Source organism: Pelodiscus sinensis, chromosome 17 (assembly GCF_052426305.1).
Source record: "Pelodiscus sinensis isolate ZL-2025 chromosome 17, ASM5242630v1, whole genome shotgun sequence".
Classification (NCBI taxonomy): Eukaryota; Metazoa; Chordata; order Testudines; family Trionychidae; genus Pelodiscus; species Pelodiscus sinensis.
In genome coordinates, this window is record NC_143068.1 from 493,293 (window position 1) to 514,811 (window position 21,519).

Sequence of the window (21,519 nt, forward strand, 5' to 3'; positions counted from 1 at the left end):
AATCTCTTTGGCCAACTTCATGTTTCTGAACCCAGGATGGAAGATGAAATTTTGGTCCTGGCCCCCCTGCAGCCCAGGGAGGAAATTCTGCATCAACTGGAGATAGGGCAGCTGCCACAGGCCTTGACTACACTGGCAGGTTTTGTCACCAAAAACTGCCTTGTGTTGACAAAACAGTGAGAGCCAGTATCCCACAATGCCTGCGCTCAGTGTTTTGCAATCTCTGCTGCCCTGCAGGAATGCGCCCTTCCCCCTTCAAAGCTCTAGGAAGTGTCTGATGGCTGAGTGAGCTTCTTCATTTGGGGAACAAACAAATAGAGCAAATCACTGGAATGCTCCTGTTCTCCCTTCTAGGGACACAGCGGCAGGCAGACCGCTGCTGCAGGAGGAGGGCTGGAGAGACGGCTGTGCTGCTTTGATGTTCCTCAGCATGGAGAACTCCCAGCAACTGAGAATGCTGTGGGAGAACTGAGAGAGAATCCCGAAAAGAGCAGGGATCAGCTCTGCCTTCTCACAACATTGCACTGTGAGATGTTTCCCCGCAATTCTTCACTCTATTTGTCGACAGGGAAGCTGTGGTCTTGAAATGTTGACAATGGGAGGCAGAAAACCAGTCTGGCCGCTTTTCACTTTTGCTGACTTTTGCACGTGGACAGCACTTTTGTCGCCAAACCTTCCCAGTGTAGACACAGCTAAAATCATTCTGTGCTCTGCCATTGGATTTGGCATTGCCGGATTCACACTTCCCATAATGCCCAGTGCTTGGTTCAGGATGTGATCTGATCACTGGTCAAGCCTGTGTTCATAGATCTCAAATCAGGCCCCCCCAAAAGCAGTTGGAGGTGTGTCGTGGAGAACAACAGAGTTCAGAATGGCTGCCCTTAAAGAGGCAGGCCACCCCCTTTTTTTTTTGCTCAATAACTCCCCCCCGACCCTTCTCACCCCCAACCTTTTTTTTTTTTTTTTTTTTTTTTTTGCTGAAAAAAAAATCCTTGATATTCCTCATTAAAAAAAATATTGTTTGGTGTTCCTCGGTCTTAAAAAGTTTAAGAAACACTGATCTACACTGTCTGCCACACTTGTCTCCCTCCATCATTTATTCTCTGCATCTATTACATGACATAGGAGAGCATGCTGCCAGAAAGTCTTGGTAGGTCCTGCTTTGGGAAACTCTCTGCTGATCTGTCTCCTCTACCAGCATCCTCACGTCTGAAATCCACATCTGTGTGTCACCACTCGCAGGGCCCTTCAGGATCCTCATCCTCCCTTCATGGGCTACTTACCTTCCCTACCTCCTGGCATCTGCAGGAGTAAAGTCATTCCTGTGCCCATGTGCCACAGAGTTGGGTTCAAAATTATTTCTTTTGGTCTGATGACCCTGGGTTGGTGAGCGAGCTTTTGGACTTTTTATTTTTATTTTTTGTTCTTTATTCTTCACAGTTATCTATTGACTAACTTTCCCAGCTACTTTAGCCACTAGGTGACCTTTTCAAACGCACTCAAGTAATGTAGGTGCCTGAGTTTCCTGTGAAAGTCAATGAGACTTAGGCGCCTAAGTCAGTTAAAAGGACAGATATTCAAAAGCAGCTGTCTTTTTCCCATGTACTTTTGTATTCACTCCCTGCCTCTTTCATTGATTTATATTTGGCCACAACCTGTTCTCTTTCCAGGTGTTTTAAACTCTTGCCTTGCTTTTCTATTCACCCCGGCCCTTTCTGCTTTATACAGATGCAGGAGGTTAAAAAACAGGCCTGATCTTTCAGAACTATGCCCATACAAAGGATCACAACACTCACATGCACAGTGTTGCAGTGCTCCCAAATGATTGCAGGGAGTCAACTGTTGGGGAGACTCACATGCAGTCCTGCTATTTCTGCATGCAAATGACACGACATGGGGTGTGGTCTGAGCCTACACACATACAACCCAAATACAGGTTGAACCTCTCTAGTCTGGCACCTTCGGGACCTGACCTGTTCTGAACAAGAGAATTTTCCGGACCATGGGAGGTCAATATTGTCTAGCAGCATTCCCAACACTTCCACTGCTTGCTGGGCTGTTAGAGGACATGTAGGGGTAAATCAGAGCTAAATAACAGCACAGAACACAGAGAGCCAGGGCTGGCGGCTGTAAACAAACTTTACGGGACCATGGGAAACTTGGCCACACCCGTGAAAAGTGGACACCCGGCTAACTAAAATCATGCCGGACCACGGATGTTTCCAGAGCAGAGAGTTCTGGACTAGAGAGGTTCCACATGTACCAGTCTTTACTTCTGTCTTCTCCAGGTCTGACCTCTCATGGTTTGCTGGGCTGGGCGCATTGACTCAGCTGAGGTCCAGCTGACTTTGGATCAAGCCTTAAATGCACATATACAGTTTGTTGTTTGAAACTCATCAGCAATAAAATCCTGCCCTGGATGACTTCTGCCCTTTCCACAGAGAGAGTCACTCCTCTTAGGCTTCCCTTTGCGACTGGCTGCTCAAAGCCCTTTGCGGTCTTGCACCCTTCCTTGTGGGGTGTGATGAGCCCGGGTCCCCGCGGAGCATTAGGTTGCTCTGCAAAGGGTTAAGCCACATGTTGCTTTTTTAATCCTATGGAGAGATGAGTAACCCATCATTGCTCGTTGATTATGGTCATTTGTTTCTGTAAATGAAGTTTAAAAGTCATTAAAAGATTTGTCAGCTGTGACTTATGAGTCCTCCCGCTGTAGGGAAGTGAAGCAATGACAAATGCCCTCCACTGCCACATCATCTGTTATGTGCTCAAAGTTGCAGCGTTCCAATTACCAGGGACCCATGGAATCTGAAAAGCAACTCCAATATCCTACACGGGAGCTGCGAACATTAGTCAGAGCTGGTGGGTTTCACTGCGGCACGGTGCCAGGTGGAGGGCGAGCTGGTAATACATAACGTGTGGCATTCACGTAGCCAAGAGTCTCTGACCGCTGGATGGCTGTTAATGAAGCAGCACATTCACCCTGGAGTAGGTAAGTCAGTGTAATTATCCCCGTTTTACAAATGGGGAAACTGAGGCACAGCACTGGGGCTGTGACTTGATGAAAACCATATTCTAGATCACATGCTGGGCTCTAGAGAGGCTGGAGGAAAAGTGCAGCAGAACAAGCTGCTGCCCTGACTGAGGCCGGTCCGTCCTCATGTACCCATGGCTCAGGTGCTGGGTGCCCCCTCTGAGGAGAGATCGGAAGAATGGCCTTTAGCCGTGGGAAGGGGCGCCACCACTGTCCTCCCGACCTCGGCATCGAGGGCACCTCACACTCTTCTGAGTGAGGAAGCTGCTACTGCCTGACACTAATGGGACCTTGCTTGGGAAGGGCCGGAGCTACTGAAGAAAAAGTGAGGTCATGTCTCCGGACCGCAACAGTTCTCTGCCCCTTCCTGCCCAGCCCCTGAGAGTCTCTGCTCTTCAGCTCCCTGGGTTCCATAGGCCCACTCTCCAATTGCCCCGTTGCCTTGCACCTTCCCCGCTCAGCACCGAGAACTTGCACTGGTGGCCCATCCCTGGGTGGAGTCAGGGTGTACCCACGGCTCACAGCAGGGCTAGTGAGTGCCTGGCACGTGCCCGCCAGCGAGGAAATACAAGCACCGACCATTCCTAAAGCACATGGGGGCAGCAAGGGGGGAATATCCTGCAGTACTGAACCAGCTGAATCGTATTAAATTCCAATTTGATCATCATGTTGCTTAATCTCCTGCATGGGAATGTTAATCGCCCATGGAAGTTTACTGCCTATTTGGCTTTAATTTGCTGGGCATGACAGCTAAACTTGTATCAAGGCCAGTGAAGCATTCTGCTGCCTGGGAAACCTCCGTCTGATTTCACCTGAATCCTCTACTCAGCTCCTGTGGCCATGTGCAATAATCAGCAGCATTTGAATTCTTTACAACCCGCTCCATTCATTTTGCAGTAACGAGGGGCTTAGGGCCCAATCCAAGCCCAGTGTGAGGAGAGGCCAGTGTGCTCCTTTGCATCAGAACTGAGCCTGGCCCTTAATGTCTGAGCTCATAACACAAACTGAAACCATTGTATTCATTACCCACGCATGGCCCTGAGGCCGATCTTATGCAAACTGGGAGGAATATTATTAACGGAAGCAGTTACACTGATCCATAACCCACGTGAAGTCCGAAACTATCTGACATTGAGATTTGAGCAAATAACTGACTTGGGGGATGGAAGGCCCAAGCAAAAAAATCTGAAGGAAAAATATTTAATTTGGTTTTAATAGGGGGTGATTTTTTTAGGGGGGAGGAGAGGGTAACATCACTGACATGAAAACAAACAAAACCTTTGTTTCAAGTTGAATTAAACCTGTTATTTAACTTGAAATATTTTTGTTTGTTTCAGGTGGTTTTTAAATGATTCCACCTTTTCATTAAAATTAGCTACATTTCAAATCAAAATGCTGTTTAAAAAGGGAATATCAAAATGCTTAATTTTGAAATGGTTAAAATGAACCATGTGAAGTCCTGTGGCACCTTATAGACTAACAGATTTATTGAAGCATGAGCTTTCGTGGGCAAAGACCCACTTCGTCAGATGCATGTAGTGGAAATTCCAGAGGCAGTTATAAATATACAGGCACATGAAAAGAGTTCCAATGAAGAGTAAGGTTAGAGATAACGAGGTCAATTCAATCAGGGAGGATGAGGCCCACTTCTAGCAGCTGATGTGGAGGTGTGAACACCAAGAGAGGCCTGGGCCACTTCCAGCTTTTGAGGCCTGGAGCCTTAATACAAATAAAAAATTAGACATGAAAACCAAATAAGGCACCAATAGGGTTGCCAGGTGTCTGATATTGACCCGGATAGTCCGGTATTTTCTATTCATGTCTGGTACAAAAAATTCAGAAAATACCGGACGCTTAAAATGGCTGGTATTTTCTGTTTTTTTCCCGGCCAGGGGCTGAAAATACCGGACACCTGGCAACCCTACACACACTCAGCAGTTGGGTCCAGCCCTCCACCACTTACCTGGTTGTGCAGGGGAGCTGTCTGGCCCGGAGCAGGGAAGGAGGCAAGATGGCCATCGGCTGCCAGCAGCCCGTTAGGAAAGGCAGAGACCAGCCCCTCCTGTTCTTAAAGGGGCCATGTTGTTTTTAAATTTAAAATTTTTTTTTGCTTAATAACTCTCTGGGTCCTTTTCCCTCCCCCCCCCCCCCGTTTTTTTTGGTGGGGGGAGGGGTTGCTCAGTATTTTTGGTTAAATCATCTGGCAACCCTAGGGACTATAAAAAAGGGCGAGAGGCCGTCTGAATATTTTTTATTTCACAAACGCTTTTCTAGCCTTTTTCACATCCTTTATTTGCTTACATGTGCAGCTCTGAGCTGAGGGAGTCGGTCTCAGTTTGATCCCAGAGGGATTCACATAAAAACAAGTTGCAAAATTATCAAATGCCAAAAAATGAACACGGGGTTCAATTTGAGGCCCGGTTTCAGCTTGAGGCCCAGGCCAAATGGGCCGCCTGGCCCCCTCGGATGGGCCCTGTTTGCACTGCCACCTACAACCTGTTAGATCTACTGCTTGGAGTTCTTGGTGCACTGTGACTCTGTTTAACAGTAACACTCCCTGGGAAAGCTACAGAAGAATAAGTTCAGGTTTTAACCTTGAGCTTCCCACTGCCTTGCCTGGGCTAGTTTCCTTGCATCATTTCCCTTGTGCGCGAGTCTCGTGGTTACCACACTGATCTCCCGTCAGATGCACTGAGCAGCTCCCAGAAGTGCTCCGTAGCCAGGCCTTGTGCTATCACGCTCTCGCACAAGACAGATGGACTGTTCACCCCCCAATCCAGCTATTCTTTAACACACAAGGCCAGATTCATCCCTGTTGTAATCCTAATGACTTTAGTGGGTTTTTGCCTGGGAAGACTTTGGCCCACACTTTCTTCAGCCCGTTAGTGTTACTCTGGAAACACTAAACAAGACAGGTGAGAACTGCCCCGGCTCTGCTCTGCTGGGCAGCCTGTAATAACAACACCGCTGCCACCATCAGTCATTCTGCAATCTGCAGCACAAGGCCCGCAGCCAAATACTTGCTGTTTGATGAACTGAATCCAGCACGGCTAAAGTAGGGAATTCAAGCTGGTTTATGAAATGTTCATGGTACAATAGGGCAGAGTTTCAATCATTCACTTGGCACTGCACATAGTTTTTCTATGCGATACATCCATTTGCTATTCTCATTACTCCCTCCTACCCCCTGCCACGCCCCTCCCTCCAATACAGAGGAATCCAGACAGACCCAAACTCTTGTTTTGTTTAGAGTTTGAACAAGGAATTGACAAGGAACGTGCTCTGTGTAACCACTGGTCCTAGGCAGAGTCCAACATAAATAACCCGGGGAACATGCTTCTGCAGGATATTATCAACCATTCAGTTGCAAGTGGGCAAAACCAGGGAACTTCCATCAGCCTCCAAGCAATCTGAACTCTTAAATGATCAGGATTTGAGCTTCTAAATACCAGTAGCCCAGAGTTGCCTGCAAAATTGTGTGCATAACTGTGTGCCTAATCTATTTCTGGCGGCTGGGGACTGCAAATGAGGGTGAACTGAGTGGGAAGTGGGATCTGGTAGCTTCTAGTACAACTGCTTCCTTAGGGAATTGGCTAAAGGCTGGTGCAAGTTTGTACTGTGCACGTAGAGACATCGACCCTGGAGGCTGTTTATCTGAAATGTTCATATCACTACTGAAAAGAGCTGTGCTAGCCTCCATCAAATACAGCCACCCCGAGTCAGAGCCAATCAGGTCGGATAAGGATCTAGACCCCACCAGTCCATCTGCCTGTGGAGCTGATGGGTGTTTTGCCATAGGGAACAGGATTGGGGCAGAGATGCGCATGACTCAAAGTTGCCCATATTTCAGGTTCCTATAACTCAGTGGGCGTCAAGCCGGCTCAGAGAGTCTTGTGCTTTTTTTTTTTTCCCCAAAGGAAAAATGAATAAGCAGCCATGTTCATCTTGCAAGCTCGGCAGTTTTCAGAAATGCCATTGGGACTGCTGACCTCTCTTTCCTGAGCTGTGAGGAGTAACTAGGATTGCAGCTGCTTCCCCTGAAGATATTTAATTTCTTAATTTGCCCATATGGCTCAGGCGCTTTTCGCGTCTCTGTCACTGTCTGACTAGCCGCGCGGTCTATTGACATTCCCAGGGTGTTCCAGGCCTCCCCTTCAAGGCCTGGATTGCTGCGAAGCTGCGGGGGAAAATGGCCAGGACAACTGACAGAAAAGTTACAGGCATGGCACGGTCACGGCAGGTGGCCATTTTGCTCTCGTTGTGCCTCTGTTGGGTTTCAGCCCTAGCTCGCTGCCCTGCCATTCAGCAGCAGCCTGACTGCAGACCAGCCTCTGCAGGTGGTGGGGGCTGATTCCTGAAAGCATTGGCCCTGTGGTGAAGGGGTTTTAATGTTCACTGGGCTTGGGAGCACACTTGACAAGCGGCAGTGAGTCTGGTGCTCCTCCCCGGGCTTTCCTCCTTGCCTGCTGACGGGGGGCTGGATTCACTGGGGGCAGCGTGAGGAGGTGAACCCTGCATCGCTTGAGCCCCACCGAGGTTCTCGCTGCACGGGATCCGCCGTGGCACAGACGATGAAACGCGTGGATGCAGGGCCAGGGAGCTGGGCATCCCACTGAAAATCGTGGTGCAGGCTGCAAGTCTCAGCTTTCCCGTCCTCCTTCCTGAGGCAGTGAGCCACCCTTTCTCCCAAGGACTCGCTGTTCCTTCTGCTTCCCTTGCCTGCACTGAACACCCAGGCAAATCCCCAGTCTCAGGACATAGACAGTGGGAGCCGTTACTACAGAGGAATTCGGTGAGTTTACAGCACCTGTGTCTAGCTTATTCCTGCCTGGATGACTCCCACCCAGAAATATTAGGGTTACAAAGGCACTGGACCAGTGGAAAGGGAAGGGAAGGTGTTTAAAAAAATGACCAGAGTGCAGGAACTTACTTTACAAACCGATTCACTGGGGGGTTCGCCCCAAGGAAAGTCTTAGGATTTATTCTTGGGTAGTTTTTTCCCCCCAAAGAAATGGTTTGTTTGCTCTGGGTTAGGGTCTTGCAGCCTATTTTATATGGTGAAGACACAAATAGCTGTTTTCGCGTACCCCAGTGCAAATTGGGGAATATCCTACATTGCTTCATTTCTCCTCTGGGTATCCTCACAATAACATGTCCTACGGTTTTCTCCCCTCAGTTCAGTCTGTCCCACCACAGAACAGAAAACGCAGCTGGGCTTTGGTGTGCCTCTGAGAATTCACTTCAGTTTTGCACTGTGAACTCTTCCAGGCCCTGATTTCTGCTGCTCTCAGCACTCATGGTCAATCTGACTTAAGGGACAATGAGTTATCTTCTGCTTGCTCCGTACATCATCGTTCATTGCTGTAGTGCCAAGGAGGACAGGGCTGGCATTGACATGATCAGACCCTGTAAGAAGATTAATACAGTGACACCTCAGAAAGGTGAGCGACTCAGCAAGATATGGAGGAAGCCTGTGTTTCATATAATTTACCGGCTACAATCTTTGCTCCCAGCATACAAAGTGGCAGAAAAATGATCTAACAGGAGAAATGAGGGTTCCCCTCGGGTAGGGAGATCCCTCGATGAAGAATATTTGGCCTGGGCGGCTCTGTGCCAGCGATTCCAGGCCTCTCCTCCAAGAGGTGTTTGGTGGGGGCATGGTCACTGTGCTCGTGAGATCTATGGGACAGCTGCAGGGCACAGCCCTGAGGTTGCTCTCAGGGTAGGTCCGCTCTACAAAGAAGATTGAAGCTGCCGCTGTCGATCTTCCAGGGTTCGAATGAGCGGGTCTAGTGAAGACAGCTAATTCGAACTGAGAGGGGAGCTCCGGTCAATGCCAGTGGTCCTGCTTCCACGAGGAGAAAGCAAAGTCGAAGGGAAAGCGTGCTCCCTTCAACTTCCTGCAGCGTGGACAGTGCCAAATGTCAGTTAAAGTCAGCTAGGCCATTAAAACAGCTGAAGTTGGGTAGCTTAATTCGACCTTCTCCCGTAGTGTAGACGTACGTTACTCCAGTGGCTAAATCACACCTGGGGTCCAAGGGGAAGGTGCTTAGACCCAAGAAAAAAAACCTTCATGAGCCATTGTTTACATTTCCCTAGCTCTAGTTTTTAATAAGCAAAAAGCTAAGTAGCACAGAGTCACAGGTTGATTCTTTCCACCTCCAAAAAAGGGCCCAGTGAAAACGTCCCATAGTTCAGAAACAGGCACCGTGTGTCCTCTTGGGCTCAGGTGCAGAGACCGTGAAATAACAGTGAAAATGCAAGAACCCGGAGAAGAGGGGAGTTTCACAGACAGTAAGGATCTGGCACAGTGGGAGTCACGTCATGATGGTTCCCAACTGGCTGAGTGTCCAAGACTTGCAGAGGCATTTTTAAACGAATTCAGCGATGGGATCTGATGAGGCTTCCTGGCCAGAATCTAAGCCTCTTCAGATTGCACGATCTGACCTCAGGCCAGCTTTATCCACGTATATTGCTAATATGGCCTTTGTTAAAGCAACTGTATACAATTAACTCTCCTCCCAGTTGGTAGCCAAAGATAGCAGCAGCAAGGCTAAGCATTCTTAATCATTTCAAAGGCTGGTTTGTTAGGCAAACACAGCTCAGATTCCAGAATAAAAAGGACACAATCATTCCATTTAGACATACAATTCCATTTTGGTGAGCTTCTTTTTTTAAATAACAAAGGTGCGGGGAGGCATAAAATCAAACACAAGTGGAAATGTTGCCAAAGTTTTGTTTTAGTTTGAGTTAATACAAGTTTTTCTGGAGGTCAGTCCTTACCCTAATGACAATAGGCCAGTGGCAGGAATGTGACCTACAAAATGAAACTGACTAACTGGTTTTTGTTTCCAGTTTTCTTTCTAGTCAGTTTCAAACTCTGTGAAATGCAAAAACAAACAATTAAACCAAAGACTGGGATTGGGTTGCCAGATAGATTCAGCAAAAATCCTAGACACACTTGACATTACACCACAGTCTACATTACATCTTATTTAGAAAATACCAGACATTTCTATATTCTCCATTGGTTTCCCCGAAAGAAAACTCAAATACTGGACTGTCCGGTTCAAAACGGGACACCCGGCAACCCTAGACTGGGATGTTCCAAGGATTCTAAGGGAGTTAAGCGCCAGCATCCTGAATGCTACTTTGGGAACCCTAGCTAAACAACGACAGATGCTACAAGGCAGTTTTAATTCAGACCAGCTTTTACTTTCTAATGATCATACTTATAATCACACAGTTAATCGGTTCACAGGAGCAGCCCCCTACTTGTGGCCTGCCGTGGGTAGAGTGTTGCTCCAGCTCTGCCTGGTGCCTGTGAGGGGCCACCAGTGGTCAGCCCACCTCGTCCACCTGGCAGCTGGGGCCGGGAATCGGACCTCCAGCCCTGTGCAGGTCTGGGAGTGGGATCCCCGTGGGCTGGGGGCTGCTCCAGCCGGGTTGAAGTGGTCCCCCACCCGGGATCCCCTTAGTCAGTTAACCGGTTAAATGTCAGGGTAGCCTACCATTTAACCGGTTAACAGAGTAATCAGGATTGTACATCCCTAAGCTAGGACAGGTGATTTGCCCAAACTGTGCAGCAGGCCAGAGTCAGGAACAGAATCCACATTTCCTGAGTCGGGGTGGGGAACCTTTTTGGGTTGGGGGGAAAACTCAGATGTGGTCCCTGACTGATGAGCAGAAAAAAAGAGACACTTGGCTCACTCATGCCAGCCCCTTGCCAGCCCAAGACTCAGGGCTTCCCTCCAGGAATGTGTTAACTCTCTGGGGGCCTGAGGATAATAGATTTTGGGGGCTTCCCTCGGGTCTGGGATGGAGCCAAAAATGAGGGGTTCAGTGCATAGGAGGGAGCTACTGGAAAACAGGTTGGGAGGTGTGGGGTTGGGGCAGGAGGTCGGGTACAGGAGCAGGCTGGAGGTGCAGGCTCTGGACTGGAGGTAGGATGCAGGAGCGGGCTGAGGGTGGGGGTGTGGGGGCTCCCAGCTTCCCCCCTGCCATTTGGACAGTGCTGTTGAATATGTCAATGTTTCCACAGATGGGAAAAACGATGGGAATGAGTAGAGAAGACGCCTTTAAGACTGTCAGCTCTTTGGATTAGATTTACAGAATGCCGTGTTTGAAAACGTGTTGGTTGTGGGGGCTGCGGCTACACTGAACCCGAAGGGGAAAAGAAGGCAGCATCATTCATTGGAGGGGATGAGCAACACAATTTATCAGTTTCGGGGAATTCCACTTACAGCTGAGAAAAACGAGCCATGGCCACAGAAATGATGCGTGACAGGAAAGGACAAGCCCTTCCCATCGAAAACACCCCAACGGTTCAGAAAACCCCCGCGAGGACCCAACGCCGGAGCATTGTTCCACGCTAACGGCGGTGTCAGAGCGGGACACGTTCTGCCGGACGGCAGGGCATGTGCTTTACGTAGCGCACAAACAGCCAAATTGAAAAACAAGAGCAGAGAAGCAAAGAAAGCAAATGGGTCCCCAACAGGAGAGCTTGGGAATCTTGATTCGCTGGGCTGATATGTCATGGCTCGGTGCTACATTGCAGGAGCCTTTTCATTTAATCCAAAGCACATAAATAAATACATGAGAAATGTCTGACTCCAGATTGGATGGGGGTGGGGCGGGACATGAAAGCAAACGATAATAACGCAAGCCAGAAACGGTGGAAATTGTCCCCGAAGGCAAAGCTTCCATCTGGTTCTCCAGCTCCTTGTTTATTTGGCTCAAGTGAAACACGAACCTCTGGGTCAAGAGGATTAAATCCAAACTGCTCTCAAGGGCGCTGGTTCCTCAGCAGTGAGCAGCAGCCTTCTGCTGCCATGTTCGTAACTGTCAAGCCCTAAACCCAGGGAGACGTGTCTCTCCTTCAGGAGGGGGGAGAAAGGTTTGATGCATAAAGGCATGTCGGGAGAGGCTGCCATTTGGAATTGACTGACCGGGGGGGAGGTCTAGGTTGGATATTACAAAAAACTATTTCCCTGGGAGGGTGGGGAAGCACTGGGCTGGGTTCCCTAGGGAGGGGGTGGAATCTCCATCCCTAGGGGTTTTTAAGGCCCGGCTTGACAAAGCCCTGGCTGGGATGATTGAGTTGGGTCACTCCAGCTTTGGGCAGGGGGCTGGACTCGATGGCTCCTGAGGTCTCTGCCCGCCCTGAGATTCTATGATTCTAGCGGCAGCTATTTATGCCAGCGCTAATAACCTTCCCTTTAAAGAGTGGAGGGGACCGTGGTTCACAGGCCAGCCCCACCCAAAATCCAGCAGGTGAACATCACCGCACAGGGGGAAAGCTGAGATCTGCAGCCAGACCCTTCTCGAGTGCCGATAATGTCAGAAGCCTCCTCGGAAGGAGAATGCACCCTGCCCCGAATCAGATTCCAGAGGCAGTCGAGTTAGCCTAGCTCTGAATCGGGTCATTCCAGTCATTTGGCTGCTGCAGTTTTCCCCTTACATTTTGATTTTGCTCAGCACCAGCAAGTCCAGAACCATCTGGAGCCTTACGTCGATTTAGTTTACCGAAGAGAAGTTTAAGACTTGATCATGGTCTATACATTTCTACATGGGGAGATCTGTGGTAGCACAGTGCTTGTTAATGCAACCGACATGGCAGAACAACGGCCAATGACTGGAGGTTGAGACTAGATACATTTTAGACTAAAAACAAGGAGCAGATTTTTAATATTGAGGGTAATTAACCACTGGAGCAACTTACCTCGGACCATGGTGGATTCTCCATTACCTGAATTCTTTAAATCCCTCTTAGATAATGATATAGTCCCAGTGTAGTGTAGTGTCACAGCATTGGTGTACAGTCTTCCAGTCTGGCAGAGCTGGCAACCCTACCAATGAATATTTAATCATCAACCCATTGTTTGCTGCGAGGCCTCTGCCTAAGGGGTCCCGCCTGCCATGGCTTGCCCTCCGCGGAGGTCTTTGCACAGAGCCAGTGCACAAGTGAGCTTAAGGGAGAGGTGGTGCCTAAGGGGCTCTTGGCTGAAGCGAGAGGCAGGTCCGGGCTCTGTGGCAGCGGGAGACGTCCGGTTGCCATTCTGGACTCTGTGTCTCTCTTACCCACTGAGGTCACACCAGGAGCCGGGTGTGGAAGGGGGCCAGCAAAGCGTCAGGGACACTGAGCTATCAGGTGGGGGGCTGCCCTCCACAGGGGACTTGCAAAGGGTCATAGAATCCTAGAGCTGGAAGAGTCCTCAGGAGGTCATCAAGTCCAGCCCGCTGCCCAAGGGTGACTGAAGGGTGATTGCCAAAGATGCCAGCAGGGGGCGCTACTCATCGTCCATTTGGAGGTGGGGCTGCTGGCTGTTCCCAGGTTCTCTTGCCTCCTCATTGTTTCATACACAGCCTCAGTGCCGGAGGGAGGGGAGTAGTGTCGGGTAAAGGGGGTCGTTAGTTTTGCCAGGGCCCTCGGCAGGGCTCAGGCTGGTGTGCGGGTTAGTTGGAGGAGGAACCACTAGACATCTGGCCCCACCCTGATGATACTTGGCTTTCGGGACACACGTAACAAAAGGAGGGTTCACCATGAACCACCGTCTCTGGTCAGGAGACAAAAGGCCCATGCCGGGCAATGTGTGCCAGATACATTAGGATTGTGCTGAGCTGCTGTTTCCATTCCTGCTGTTGCCTCTCGCCTCGCTCCTTAACCACCTGCTTGTGCGGGCTCCTCTTTAGACCGTCTCCTTTCCACTACTCCCTAACAGGCCGGTTTCTGGCTCAGGGATGCTGGTGTAGATTCACTGAGGCCAGTGGAGTGACTCTGGATTGACACTGAGCAGAATACAGCCTGGCAGTGCAGACACTCGACCAGCCGGGTTGCATAGTAGGTCTGACTGGCTCACAAAAACGTATAGGACCACGTCCTCCTCTGGTGAAAATCGGCAGAGCTCGGTGGAAGCCCATGAGGCACCGGCGGAGCCTGTCTGACCCCCATGCAGGAGAGGTCCACACTTTATGAATTACCCAGGAAAAAAATGAAGTTGTTTCCTTTATTTTTCCTACACGTCCCTTCGGATTGTACAGATACTCTGGGCTCTAGTCCTAATACTGGGAGAGATCAGCCATCTGCTTGGCACCACTAAAGTCCTTTTAATTAAAGAAATCAGCTTTTGCTGCCTGTAATTAAGTTCTGGTGTTCCTTCTGCCTGGCAGTAGAGAGGCGGCTTAGTGCCTGCCTGTTCTGGCCACGTGCCCTGGTGCACAGTCTGAATGCTGCGTTACGGTGATCTCCCGCTGGCTAACCAACTGGTGCTATTATTACTGTACACAGCTGGGAACAGAACCAGTCTGGGATTTGAGTGATCGACTTAGCAGCCAGACTCAGCGTGTCTGGAGAGCCTTCTCCCGGGGCAGAGGGGACAGGCCCGCATTGCGTTTGTGCTGTTGGAGCTCCGGGTGTTCCTCCCACGGATGTGGGGATAGAGCTGGGGCTCAGGCTGATTAGACGAGATTAGCGTGGAGCGGGGCACACTCCCTGCGAGCAGTGAAACCCCACTGCCACCAATGGGACTGCAAGGCTGCTTCCACGGTCACTGGGCGATTTTCGGCTTCAGGGGGCGGCTGGGGCATTGACGGTTCCCCACAGGCTGAGGGTGGCATGAAGGCACCAGCACATCTCCCAGCTGCCTTCGCAGGCTCGTCCGCTGCCCAGCACCTCCCTGACGAAGGGAAGGTTTGCCCGGTTTCCATCACGGCTGCTTTCCCATGCCTGTCCCTGCAGCCCAGCTGTGGGGTGGATGCTGGAAGGAGCCGGAGCAAACCACATGTGTATCCTGCTCTTCGGCAAAAGCGGATCTAACCCCAGTGCGTGAGCGAGGGGCTGCTCCCAACCCGCTGTATTCAGAGGGGCCTTCCATGAGTTTCAAGGGCCTTTGCCTGAAAGACGCTCAGCCCCTTTGGACAGAGAAACTAAGCACCTGCCCCTCCATAGTGAAGCACTGAGACTATTTTCATTGAGTTCAGTGACCAGTCAGAGAAGTGCAGCGACAAGCTCAAACTCACACTGGAACCTGATTACAAAGAAAGGGAGAACAACAAGGCGTCCCTACCCCCAGCCCTGTGGCACTGCAGAGACTCACGCATTTATGTGGGCATCAGCTTTCGTGGGCAAAGACCCACTTGTGAGAGCTGAATAAACAGATCGGTTCCTGGGCTAGGCCCCTCGAAGCTGGCCCAGGACTCCCCATTGCTTTTGCAGCTACAGACTAACGCGGCGACGCCTCTGCCACTCGCCATGAAGAAAGGAAAATAACCCCGGGGTCCCGAGGCCTCGTCACAAGCGTTCTAAGCAGCCCACACCGCTTCCCGGCTTCGTATGGCTGATGTTTCTACGCCCCCTTGGGGGGTATCCGCGCAGGGGATTAAAACCCTTTTACAGGCAGTCAGTATTTCACTTGTTATCATGTTCATGGTCCTACCTACAAATCACCAATGTGGGCTGGCAAGATGGCGCATTGCGCACACACACACGCACACACAGATTTGTCCACGAAGAAGCCCAGTTTCCTTTGTTTAACTGGGTATATGCGTAGGAAATAAAAACAAAGAGCAAGAGGATTCCTCCGTAAGGGGTTAGAGCAGGTAGGCACTAAGTCCCCTTCCGGTAAGGTGAAACATCCTCCACTACACATATTGGCCCCGATCCTCAATGAGATTCTGGCTACGGAGAGCCCACAGCAGCTCAGGAGAAGGGGTACAGGGGAGCCCATTGAGTTCTCCAGATTCTGACCCTGCTGTGTGCAGACGGGTCCCTCAGGGTAACTGAGAGCAGCCCGAGGATTGCTTTGCATTACACCAGCTGCCAATGGTCTCGGAGCTCATGGGAGAGCTGGGCTCCTCAGGAGAACCAGGGCGCCCCTATGTCACACAGGGACGGGACAGGTCGACTAATGAAGAATCTTGCTGAGTGAGGAAGATTTCCCCACAGCTGGTTAAAGTGGATTTGTGGGCAGAATGGGCAGGCAAGTGGCTTCCCTGTGCCCAGGGATTTCCCTACACCCCTACACCCCCCCCCCCCGAATTTCCCCCCCTCCAAGTTTTGTGAACTTGTTACATGCCAATTTAGTGATTGTTTGGAAATTTGAATTGAAATCGAAACATTAATACACACTTTAAAAGCATATACAGTGTATGATATGTGTATCTGAAAAAGTATAATACATTTGAAAAGTATGAACATAGACTAGCTTCCTTATACAGCTGTTGTTTTTATGACAATGTCAGTGCATTCATTTTGGTGATGTTGCCAACCTAATCATTTCAAATGATGATTTGTAAGCAAAGTCAAACTGAGCTCTCCCTGACAGCTAGTGATGGGCTGGGGAAAAGGTTTCAGGACCAGATTGTATTTACATTCACACCTAATCTACCTAGGTATCCGGCAAACAGAGCTGTGTTGCCCACATGATAGATTTTGGCTGGGGTTGGGTTACAAATCACTTGAATGCGTGTGTGTGTGTGTGTGTGTGTGTGTGAAATGTTGTTGTTCTTATTGTATGAGTAAAGGGCAGTAGAACTGTACTTAACCTGTACTGATTGAGGGCATCAGGAGAGAGGATGGGGACAGGGTGTTTTGCTTGATGGTCTGTCTGAGTCACAAGTACTATCTAACCTGCCCCTCTCCACTGGTTAAAGACAGAGCTGATTAGGCTCCATACATAATCTTTTGTTTTAAGTGACCACTACAGCTGAAATCACTGATAATCAGGTCTGAGTGCTTAGTCCTGCTGTGGGGACAGTGTTCTTGTGGGGACAATGTCTTTGTGTAAGAGACAGCCCAGACTGACCTAGCAGTGAGGTTCCCCCACTGAGAGCTCAGCTGAAATCACTGAGAGCTGGGTGGAACCTCAAGAGACCAACTCGCAGAGGTCACAGGGCAGGTGGCAGCAGAAGGTGACGGCGTGGGGCCTTTGGCAACAGAGTGATGGAGTGAACAGTGGCACAATGAGCAACAGTGGCCATCGTGAACAGTGAGCAGCTGGAGAATAAGCAAGGTGTCTTTTTGCCCCCCACCTGGAAGGTGTACTCATGTGAAAGCACCTCTGAACTCTGAGTCTCCACTGACCAAGGACAACACCGGTGAGTGGGGTGAGGTGGAGGGAAAAATGAGGGGCACATTAAATAAACATTTGTTTGTTGGACTATATTTTAGTGACTTTGCTCCAGAATACTAGAGCTGTGACTGGGAATGGAAACTTATATAAATGTATTTCCTAGAAGGCCAAGATTTTTAAAATGCATTATTTGCCAAAGCAGGACAATGTAGCACTTTAAAGACTAACAAGATGGTTTATTAGATGATGAGCTTTCATGGGCCAGACCCACTTCCTCAGATCAAATAGTGGCAGAAAATAGTCACAACCATATATACCAAAGGATACAATTAAAAAAAATGAACAAATATGAAAAGGACAAATCACATTTCAGAACAGGAGGGGGATGCGGGGGGGGGGGGGGGGAAGGAAGGAAGGTAAGTGTCTGTGAATTGATGATATCAGAGGTGGGGAGAGTGGGATGTTTGTGAGTTAACTCAACCTCTACGTAGCTTTTACAGATGCCTGTCCTATAAAACGCCGACAGTTGAGAGGAGACAGGCACTACCAGCAATGGGGCTGCCTTGTGCTCAGGGCAGAATAGAGAATTTGAACACAGAGTGGAATATCATACGATGAATCAATGAAGATTTGACTTCAACTTGTTTTTTATTATCACTAGTGGCTCGACCGGATCTTTGTGCTGTTTCCTAGGATGAAAGAAGGAGAAATTCATCTCTTGCTACTCCCAGTCACAACAGCTACAGCTGAGTGTTCTTTTTCATCTTTGAATAGAATTTTGTGTTCTGAAAGAAGTTGCCTTCTTCCTGATCATGTGAATGAACTAATGAGCAAATCCATTGAAGCCATACACACAAGAAGCCACCGAAGATGAATGTATTGCATTCGAGAAGTTCATTAACAGAGCTGTGCAAAATTATAACAAGAAACCAAGAAGGATGTAGACGTCATGCTTCATAGAAGGCTTGAGTAGCCAACTTTAATTTGTGTGATTTTAAAACACGAGTTAAATCTAACAAAATGGTCATGAAACATTTTTCAGTTTTTACTATGGTGCCATACAGTCCATCTTCACTCTCACAGTCCCACCCCTCATCAGCCCTGACACCCGCCCTGTAAATTCGAACTGCCTCCCTCCCCCATTTCAATTCCTGGGGAAAACACTGCCTGTAACACAGGAGTTGGAGTGCTATTAACAACAACCACAACAGTAACCCTCCTCCAAACTTACAGAGGCATTTTTTCATCTGAGAGGCTGCATTGCTTTTCCCACACTGTGATCAATTAGTATTGAAACCATAGCAACGGAGCAGATAGTACTACTAAAACTGGGGTGTAAACAACAATCATCTGTGCCCGCAAATGTAAAACTGACTTCTCAGTTCTTACAAAAAATGCTTAGGTTTGAAATGTATGTGGCCAGCTGGGGACGCCCTCTGTGTCCCTGGACATGTTCCTTAATCTCTCTGGCTCTGTCTCGTTTTCTGTAACATGGGCTCTGGCTCAACCGTCCAGTCATTCCTCAGGCAAATCTCTCGTTAATTTTCATTCCAATCAACCCGGCTGGATACTCAAATGTACCCTGCACAAGAGGCCTCAAAATTCCCCCATGTATCTCTTCTCCCGCCAAATTTCATGCTTCATTTCAGTGACATTTTCACTTGCATTGAAAATTCCGTGCAACCGTGCACTCCATGGACTGCTGGATGTGCACGGTGTGTCGACACAAGGAGTGCGGCCGGACTAGCTCGCAACGTTGGGTCCTAAATTACTTGTGAAATTGTACAGGTTGAACCCTCTAGTTCAGCATCCTTGGGACCTGACCGGTGCCAAACCAGAAAATTTGCCAGACCACAGGAGGTCACTATTATCTAACAGCATTATCAGCACTTCCACTGCTTACTGGGTTGTGAGAAGACATTTAGGTTTAAATTAGAGCCAAATAACAGCACAGAACACAGAAAGCCAAGACTGGCGGCAGTAAACAAACTTTATGGGATGGTAGGAAACTTGGTCATACCCATGATAAGTGGACAACCAGCTAATTACAATCATGCCGGACCAGAGAGGTAGCTGGACCAGAGAGTGCCAGACTAAAGAGGCTCAGCGTGTATGGTTTTAATATGAGAAATGGCCCTACATTTTAAACTCTTTAAAAATCCATCAAGAAGATCAGCAAATATGGTGGGTATGTCTACACTACAAAGTTAATTCTAAGTAACGGACGTTAGTTCGAATTAACTTTGATAGGCGCTACACTAGCGCTCCGCTAGTTCGAACTTAATTCGAACTAGCGGAGCACTTAGTTCGAACTAGGTAAACCTCATTCTACGAGGACTAAGCCTAGTTCGAACTTACTAGTTCGAATTAAGGGGTGTGTAGCCCCTTAATTCGAACTAGTGGGAGGCTAGCCCTCCCCAGGTTTCCCTGGTGGCCACTCTGGCCAACATCAGGGAAACTCTTCTGCCCCCCTCCCGGCCCCAGGCCCCTTAAAGGGGCACGGGCTGGCTACGGTGCCCGTGCCAGGTGCAAGCCTGCCAACACCCAGCCAGCAGACCCTGCACCTGGCACGGCTCAAGCCAGCCACCCAATGCCCCCCAGCCCTCCCCCTCTTCCCGGGACCAGGCTGGCGGCTCCCGGGAGCTTGCCTGGGACCGCAAGAGGCGGGCACTCGCCTGGTCTAGTGCGGACATCGACCTCCGCATTAGGCACAGGAAAGTGGCCGTCTAGGGCAGGAGAGCTGCCAGCCTGGCCACCCAGGAACAGGTGTGCATGAAAATCAAGGTGGTCCACTGAGACCCCCGACCCTGAGCCCTGAGCTTACAATGGCCGTACTGGGTCAGACCAAAGGTCCATCTAGCCCAGTAGCCTGTCTGCCGACAGCGGCCCACCCTAGGGACCCTGGAAGGGATGGACCGAAGACAGTGACCAAGCCATTTGTCTCGTGCCATCCCTCTCCAGCCTTCCACAAACTTTGGGCAGGGACACCACTCCTACCCCCTAGCTAATACCACTCCATGGACCCAACCTCCATGACTTTATCTCACTTCTCTTTAAACTCTGTTCTAGTTGTAGCCTTCACAGCCTCCTGCAGCAAGGAGTTCCACAGGTTGACACTTTGATTTGTGAAGAAGAACTTTCTGTTACTAGTTTGAAGCCTGCTACCCATTCCTTTCCTTTGGTGTCCTCTAGTCCTTCTATTATGGGAACTAATGAAGAACTTTTCTTGATGCACCCTCTCCACCCCACTCATGCTTTTATAGACCTCTATCCTATCCCCCCTCAGTCTCCTCTTTTCTAAACTGAAAAGTCCCAGTCTCTTTAGCCTCTCTTCATATGGGACCTCTTCCAAACCTCTGATCATTGTAGTTGCCCTCCCCTCTCCCACCCTCTCTCTTCCCCCTCCCACCTCCTTTTCCCAGTCTCCCCGAGTTTTGTTCAATAAAGAGAGATTCTATTTTTGACCACAATTGTCCTTTATTTTGTACATCAGGAAGGGGGGCTAGGGAAGGGTAAGTGGAAGGAGGTGAGGGAGGAATGGGGTACGAGCCCCCGTTGGGGAGGACTGGGCTGGCTCTGCGGGCTTCTGGGGGTGGAAGCTCTCCTGCAGCCCCCCAATTGCCCCCTCTCCCCAGATGGCAGCCTGAGGCAAGTGCAGCCGGTCTGATGGCCGAGTGCTGTGATGTGCCCAGCGTGGGCACTCAGGGGTTTCCCGCTTGCAAAGCAGTCCTGGCTTGGAGTGCCCTGAGAACTGTCTGTCCGGGGTGGGGGTCAGGACCCTTTAAGCACAGCCCTCGGCTAGTCTGAGACAGCAGCTCCACGCTCTAAGTCCTCATCTGATGCCCTGCCGGCACTGCTTCCGGCCATCCTTAACCTCTGTTCAGGGTCCACTCTGTGTGGACATGCTAGTTCGAATTAGCAAAACGCTAATTCGAACTAGTTTTTTAGTCTGAATCCGTTAGTTAGAATTAGCTTAGTTCGAATTAACTAATTCAAACTAAGTTAGTTCGAATTAGCGCTGTAGTGTAGACATACCCGGTGGGTAAAGAAGTTGGCAATAACCCTTATAAAAATAACATGTAGTCCTGTGGCACTTTAGCCACTAACAAAAATATAGAGAGCATTATGAGCTTTCATGGACAAAACTCACGTTTGCCCATGAAAGCTCATGATGAGATAGATATATTTTTGTTGGTCTCTAGGGGTGCCACAGGACTACGCGTTGTTTTTAAAGCTACAGACTAACACGGCCACCCCGCTGAGACCTTATAAAAATGTTACAGTATAAATAGCTCCTGAGAGAGCCCGAGTACTCAAAAACCCAGCTCCTATTTACACAGAGCTCAGTGCTGGTGTGCTGGCGATGTGGGAGGAAAATAGGCGATTCGCGAATGTGTTCTGTAAATAACCGTGACACTT

The 21,519-nt window shown here is 49.4% G+C and overlaps 1 protein-coding gene across 7 annotated transcripts in view; it reads right to left on the reverse strand.

Moving 5' to 3' along the window:
• Positions 1–21,519, reverse strand: part of RALY (RALY heterogeneous nuclear ribonucleoprotein) — a 220,611-nt gene that overhangs the window by 65,960 nt on the left and 133,132 nt on the right. For 3 of the 7 annotated variants that reach the window (XM_075901521.2, XM_075901522.2, XM_075901528.2), the window contains one exon: positions 12,753–12,879. The exons of the other annotated variants lie outside the window; for them this stretch is intronic. In XM_075901521.2, the coding sequence (XP_075757636.1) occupies positions 12,753–12,776 (24 nt within the window). In that variant the 5' untranslated portion in view covers positions 12,777–12,879. The remainder of the gene's footprint in view (positions 1–12,752; positions 12,880–21,519) is intronic. 7 annotated transcript variants of the gene reach the window in all.